The following is a 7,500-nucleotide window of genomic DNA, read 5'->3' as shown; positions in this document are numbered from 1 at the left end:
TGGAGACTCGAGATGGAGTCTTTGTGTGCGCGATCAGCTCAAGACGGTCTCAGACTTACCAATAGGAACATAGCTCAGGATTTAGCTAGGGTTCCGGGGCGGTCCCAGCGACCAGCACAACTCAGTCATTCCTGGTCCTTGTTTTCTATACCACCAAGATACAACTTTATCTTTTACTGTATGTGTGGCCCTTGTCGTGTCTTTCATGTAACAAATATTTTATCATTGTCTTAATAATACAGTGCAAAAACTAGTGGGGTGCGCTTCAGATTGTTCTTTTGTCCTTTGCCTTTTCCTGAAAACATGGATTTTTATTTCTTATTGTAATACTTGTTTGCAGATGTGGGCGGCGAATCATCCCAGCAATCACCTGTGGCCATACTTGACAGGCGTGACGAACAGAAAAGGATGGTCTTGGGGTGCACCTAATCCGAGTCTTTACCTTCCCCTGCGACTACTGCTTAAGGATTCGTCTTTGGAGGAAGAGGACACGATGCCTCCAACGACTGAGAGCGATGCCACGTACTCTGTGCCGCCTAAAACTGAGGATAATACCAATTTCCCTGAACCCCCGAGAATGGAGGGTAGAACCAGTGTCCCTGTGCCCCAAAGAACGCAGGGTAGTGCCAGTTTCCCGGTACCTCCAAGAATGCAGGGTAATGCTAGTTTGCCTCTACCCCCAAGGATACAGGAGAATGCCAGTTTTCCTGTGCCCCCAAGGACACAGGGTAGTGCCAGTTACCTTTTAACCACAAGAATGCAGGGTAGAGGTATTTACCCTGAATCTCCAGGGAATCAGAGTAGTGCCAATTACCCTGTACCTCCAAGGACACAGGGTGGTGCTAGTTACACTGCACCCCCAAGGACACAGGGTAGTGTCAGTTACCTTTTAACCACACGAATGCAGGATAGAAGTATTTACCCTGAATCCCCAGGGAATCAAGGTAGTGCCAATTACCCAGTACCTCCAAGAACACAGGTCACTGCAAGTTTTTCTGTACCCCCAAGAACGCAGGGTAGTGCTATTTACCCTGTACCCCCAAGGATACAGGACAGTGTCGGTTTCCCGGTACCCCCAAGGGCACAGGGTAGCGTCAGTTACATTTTACCCACAAGAATGCAGAGTAGTGGCAATTACCCTGAATCCCCAAGGAATCAGGGTAGTGCCAATTACCCTTTACCTCCAAGGACACAAGGTGGTGCTAGTTACCCTATACCTCCAAGGACACAGGGTAGTGCCAATTACCCTGTACCCTCAAGGATGCAAGGTTGTGTCAGTTTCCCTGTACCTCCAAGGACACAGGATAGCGCTAGCTACCCAGTACCCCCAAGCACGCAAGATGGTCTCCATTTCCCTGTACCCCCAAGGACACAGGATAGGGTCAGCTTCCCTGTACCTCCTCCTAGGATACAGGGTAGCATCAGTTGCCCAAGGACACAGGATAGGGTCAGCTTCCCTGTACCTCCTCCAAGGATACAGGGTAGCATTAGTTCAGGGCCCCAGGGCAGTGTCAGTTATCCAGCACCACCAAGACCTCAAGATAGTATCAGCTACCCAGTACCTCCAAGGTCCCTAGATAGTGTCAACTACCCTGTACCTTCGAAGTCTCCAGATAGCATCAGTTACCCTTTACCACAAATACCACAAGATAGTCTCAGTTATACTGTAACTCAAGATGATGTTAGTTACCCAGTACCTCCAACGACAGAGAGTAATGCCAGCTATCCTGTTAGTACACCATGCACAATGCCTGAAATGATAGGACATGGCCACTGTTCTGGATATCGATCCAGAGGACGTAATGTGCATAATTTGGTACCCATTAAGAAAGAAGAGCCTACCCTTGACGAACAGTTAGAGGAAGATACTGCAGTTTTCAGCAATGACTCTCAGTATTGTGAACGAAATAGCGAAGTAAAATCTCTCATGCAGTATTGCGAACCAGTTAGCGATGTAAAATCTATAATCAAAACGGAAAACTTTCTCCAAGAAGACATCTCTTTCAAGAATGTAAAAACTGAAAGTGCTGAAGATACTGCTATGCAAGATATTGGTATGCGTGATTGTGGTCTTTCAGACCAAACGAAAGGGAGAACTTTCATAAAGGAGGAGTTTGCTGATCGAGGGGAATTCATACTTGAAGATTCGTTCTTGAAGACCTCTATTGTTGAAGCTGTTTGTGTCCAAAATGTACAGCTCGAAGAAGATGTGAAGCCCAGAGATGATGTGAGGAAACAAGAGGAGGAAACCAAAGTACAACCAGGTAAACCATTCTTTAGGAAAGTACTTTGTTTTTCTTTAGTTTGTCAGATACATATCCTAAGATCGTTGTACTTTTTCTTTGCAGGTAGACTTGATCAACTATCAGGTGAAAACTTTAATCAGACTAAGGATACGGGAGGTAAAAACACGTCAGTCATACGACCTGATCAGCAATCAGATGAAAATCTTAATCAGACCAAGCATACAGGAAGTAAAAACGGATCAGTCATACGACGGGAGTCAAAGAAATGCAGAATGCAGCGGTTATTTGGCAAGACTGATTCTCCACCTAGACGTCCAAAGGTGTTGAGCACAAGGACCAAAATCAAGTGTAAAATTTGTCGTCTAGGTCGCAGTGATGTGAAAGACCTACCGAAGCCACGCCCTCTCAGCCAAGAGATAGCAACATGTTCCTACGTGATGCTGGAAGAGCTAGTCGACGAATGTCCTCTCGGGCATCTTCTGGATCCTAGCATTGCTTCAATCAATTTGCGTTCGGGGCTTGTGACTGTTTACTGCTCCGAATGTGATGTTATTGTGTATATGCGAAATAACATTATACCAAAAGTAAAATGAATTAATTCTAGATATACAGGTTTTCAGATTTTATGGGACATAAGGATTGGCATTTAATACAAATTTTACATGTTATGTAATGCACTTCATATAGTTTTGTACAAAAAACAAACTTCATAGGAATATATGAAAAAAATGTATATATGTAAATATTGTGTTGTATTATACAACAGCAGTTTTTTTTTTTTTTTATGTAAATTGCACTTTATATAAGTTATAGATCATACCATGTTACAGAAAGCTTTAGATGTTTTGGTAGAGTTGGTAGCTCAGGAAACATAAAATAAGACTGGATTACCAAACCTGCAATCACTGCGTCCCTTTGATGAACCAAAACATGGCTAAACTTTCATATGATCTGCATGAAACTGTATCGACGTATGTAACAACAATAATAAAAACGATAAAACATATCAAGAAATACAAATAAAAAACTGAGGGGATAGAAAATGAATCGCAGATCTTTACTGTACAAAAAATACACAATTGTCACTGAGAACAGCAAGGGCACAGTCACATGTGTTGGCAGTCTGGCATTTGCGTACAGTATGAACACTAATCTTATGAATAGAATAGGGAATGGTAGGAAGGTAAAATGAGGAAAAGTAGATGGAGGAGTTAACAAGAAAGCCGGGTAAAGGAAAAGGTACGGGACATCATTAGCTGTGTGGTGCAGTAGTTAGGGTGTTCGTCTAGCAAGCTTGCTGACCAGCGTCCAATCCCGCAAGCTGCCAGTGGATGGTCACCCCAGCCATTCGTTGCACACGGGGCGATTTAGAAGTAAAATAAAACACCATGTCACAACAAAGAATATCCAATTGTAACAAATAGAATTAAAACAATCTTTAATCTTTTAACAATCTAAATTTTGTTGTTTCCATCTTAGGTAGTTAATTATGCCAAGGAGCAAATTGTGTTGGCAATTACTGAGTAGGAGCACTTAATTGTCAAGATACATACTTACGTGCATGTGATGAGCAAAGCTAGGATAATGCATATCCCATGCATTCCTTCGCATGCAAAGGTTATCCGTGTACCATATTTTGAATATCCAAGCCTATGGCATTGCATCGCCTCGTATTCATCACTGCTGCATTGATATTGTAAGTGTTGTCACCTTTGAAAACAAATCCTGTAGAAAATGATACGCAAGCTAAGAAAGGAACATCGGAAATTTATCTTTATCTATCTAATGTGAAGACTCGGAAGGCTGAGTGAAGCAGTATTAGAAGTGCAGAGATTGAAAAAGAATATCCCTGAGATAGTAACAGGGAGGGTGTAGTGGTACTATATGCAAGGCTTAGATGTTAACATCTTAGATTTAAAAAATGAAAACAAAACCTATATTGGTTCAATACATGCTGACATTTTAAGGACCCAAAAATAAAATTTCAACTGAGCACTACCCATCAGAGTACTAGGGGCACTTTCAGTTTGCAAACATCCAAGATTCTCATTCATCTCATCCAGTTAGCAAAGGCATGGAGTACTACAGAAAGCTAGTGACAAGTCCATATGAGAAAGCAGTTTCCGTGGACAAATAGGTTGCCTGCTGATGGACTTTCTGCATGTCTGTGGGAGCTGAAACCAATTTACAAGATGGTGAAATATTGATGCTAGCCTTGCGGTTACATATAGACCATATGGAGGTTTAGACTTTCTTGAATGTGCGTTATACTACAGTGGTTCCCAACCTTTTTCTTTCTGTGGCCCACAACCAATATATTATATCTCTGGCCCCTTTCAGTGATTATCATCTTTTCATATTGTCATTACTAGTTATTAATGGTGTTGGTACTATAGCACAAGAATATGGTATGGAAAGATCCCAATATATTAATACGTGAGAGTTATATGTTGGCACTGTAGGCGAGACAAAATTCAGCTCAACTCGATGTCATGATTTTCTTATTGCTCCATGGCCCCCAGGTTGGTAACCCCTGTACTACACAATATTTCACTATTGTAACCTTTATCGTACACCATGGTTATTCTACTACACTCATCTCATGAACCAGTGCAGCTTTGACAAGATCCATGTGGGACAACAAAGCACGATGGGCTTTGATGGTTTTCTCGGTTTTACCCGGTTATGACATTAAGAAATGTAACCAAAATCTAATTATACTATTTTGCCATGTTGAACTATTCTCATGTTTTCATATTCTATGTTCATTATGACAGTGAACAGGAAAGAAAATGTTTTGAAAAAGTTTGAAGTGACATTGACGGACTGGTGAATTCGCTTGACTACAGCATGGACATTCTCTTGGATTGCCCATTGATGAGAGGCAAAGAAGCGGAGGAATGAGCCTAATTGGCGGGAATGCCAGAGTGATGGCGTCAGCGATGGGTAGACTACTGGCCAAACAATCGATTCCACTTAGTCTGGTTGTTTAATATGTAGATTGCCCGCCTATGACGTCACCTGGCCATGCCCGCCTATCAGGCACACTGCCTGTCCAGATAAGTGGGTGTGTCTGGCGGGCAGTGCTGTTGGTGCACAAATTCTGTTGGAAATGCCCATGACTCCACACGGACGAGTTGATGAAAAGGCTTGCCCGCCGATGCAAATAACGTGTGATAGGTACGATACGATAAGCATAGTTCCCAGCATTACTGTGAACATATTGCGTAGCATGAATATTGCTTTATGTATGAAGATAAGAATATGATTCAAATATTGGCTTAAAAGGTCTTTATGGAAGCCACACAACAGCACTTCGGGAACTAGAATATGGTCAAGAGTAAGAATTCAGAACATACTTAGAATCGGTGGAGACACTTTTTATACCATACTAGGAAAGGGGGAACCAAATACAGTGAAAAAAAAAAGACATCAGAAACAGTATAGCAGATGCTCGAGCTACCGGGTACTCCCTGGTGAGGTCGTTCATCGGGCGCTTGGGCAATTTGATGGCTTGCTCATCAGGTGTGCCCATTAACAGGCATGGATGATAGGCATGCCCACCGGTTGGGCCCACTCGTCTGGACAGGCCTTTTCTGCCCATACCCGGTCAGGTGATGCAGTCAGGGCCTCATCCACCTGATCAAGCTGTACTCAACAGTGCTCGGGCACGATCCAAGCGTGTGGGCGGGGCCTGAGCCTTATCTACGAGAGAGGTAGTGCCTTTAAAAGCTAACAATTAACAGTTGTCGTGGGGGGGCATAGGAGATGAAAACTGAGGGGGATCATCCTACCTTGGACCTCAGCCCTTGCTTCAACTAATTTTGCGTGGTATTTTCTTCTCCCCCTTTTATTTTCCCTTCTCTTTTTCATTCCCTTCTATCCGCATTCTAAAGAGGTAAAGCCGTGCTAAAAGGATGAAAGGAGCTTTGCATCATGAATGACCTTTGTACTCCATTTGCTCTTCCCTCTTTACCCTTCTCACTACCGTATTAACCTACAGCGCTCTAAAACCTTTGACATCTAATATATGTCCTAATTGTTAACTCATTTTTAAGATTTTTGCTACAGTGCTTTAATGTAGTGGTGTATGGCCTTTCCTTACATGGGGCCTCCCCTCCCCCCTCCCCCAGCCTTACTCTATCGCTAAATCTTAATAAATATTAAATAAATAATAGGCAGAGAAGACATCACGAGCGGAGGAACATGGCAAAAGTATGACTCAAGGAACGTTAAAAAAACGTATTAATTTGAAACTGGGTAATTAGCAAGTGTAAACTTCCATAGATGCATCCCCTTAACACTAATTCATTAGTTGACAAAGTCTCTGATCCCTGCGCATTTACACCATCAACCCCTCAGGCGTTATAGCCTTATACTTCTCTCACCTTATCTCCTAAAAGCTCTGAACGAATCCAACAGAATTGGAAAGTAAAAGGCAATGCTCTCGTAACAGTACTAAATCTAAAGGGCTCATTCGTAAATATATTTCCTTGAGCAAGTGATCTTGATATTACTGGACTTGAGAGGTGTTCTCTTTCCCGTTATCTTTGTTTACAAGTGACACAGAAAACCGACGAATACATTGAGAAGACGTAGTCGAAGGGAGGGAGGTGTTACGATCACTCATTTCTTAAACCCACATATGCGCGCGTGTGTGTGGGTGTGTGTGTGCTTGCGTTTGTGCATGTGAGTAGGCGACTTTCTCAAGAGTTGGAGAGATACCAGTGATGAAGAAACGACTCCCAATTCGAAAAGAGGAGACCCAAAAGGCTTGTTCAGACGAGCGGGCGTGTCCGTCGGGCCAGTAGGTCAAGTTGATGAATATGCGTGCCCGACAGTGTTATAACGTGTGATAAGCATGGCGACTAGAAAATATTGTGTAGAATGATGTTTGTCTTCTAAGTAAAGATAGAAAATAGAATATAATGCAAAGATTGGCTCAGTCAAACGTTTATGGAAGCCACACAATACTTCGGGAACTACAACATGGCACGAACAGGGATGACGTCACAGTCGGACTACTCAAGTAAAACAGTAGATTCCTCGTAGTTTTGTATGATGTCACTTATACCGTTACTCGTCCGTGTGAGCAGGCCTTTAACTTATCCCATTCCTGCTTCCTGTGTAGTCATGGAAGGATTTATTAAAATTATGGTGTTACAAGTACCACAGCAGGGTCGGGGGCTTAGTCCGTCATCAAACACAAATAACCGAAATGCTTGTTCCACAACTAGGGAAGGTATAGACAGTG

General features: G+C 42.7%; 1 protein-coding gene across 3 annotated transcripts in view; it reads left to right on the top strand.

Annotated features, from left to right (window-relative positions):
- Nucleotides 1–3,699, top strand: part of LOC113819037 (fibrous sheath CABYR-binding protein) — a 30,346-nt gene extending 26,647 nt beyond the window's left edge. For all 3 annotated transcript variants that reach the window (XM_070133701.1, XM_070133703.1, XM_070133704.1), the window contains 2 exons: nucleotides 341–2,264; nucleotides 2,349–3,699. In XM_070133701.1, the coding sequence (XP_069989802.1) occupies nucleotides 341–2,264; nucleotides 2,349–2,839 (2,415 nt within the window). In that variant the 3' untranslated portion in view covers nucleotides 2,840–3,699. The remainder of the gene's footprint in view (nucleotides 1–340; nucleotides 2,265–2,348) is intronic.
- Nucleotides 3,700–7,500: the final 3,801 nt, after the last annotated feature.

This window comes from Penaeus vannamei, chromosome 19, assembly GCF_042767895.1.
Source record: "Penaeus vannamei isolate JL-2024 chromosome 19, ASM4276789v1, whole genome shotgun sequence".
NCBI classification, from domain to species: Eukaryota; Metazoa; Arthropoda; class Malacostraca; order Decapoda; family Penaeidae; genus Penaeus; species Penaeus vannamei.
This window is presented reverse-complemented; position numbering and strand designations above follow the sequence as displayed.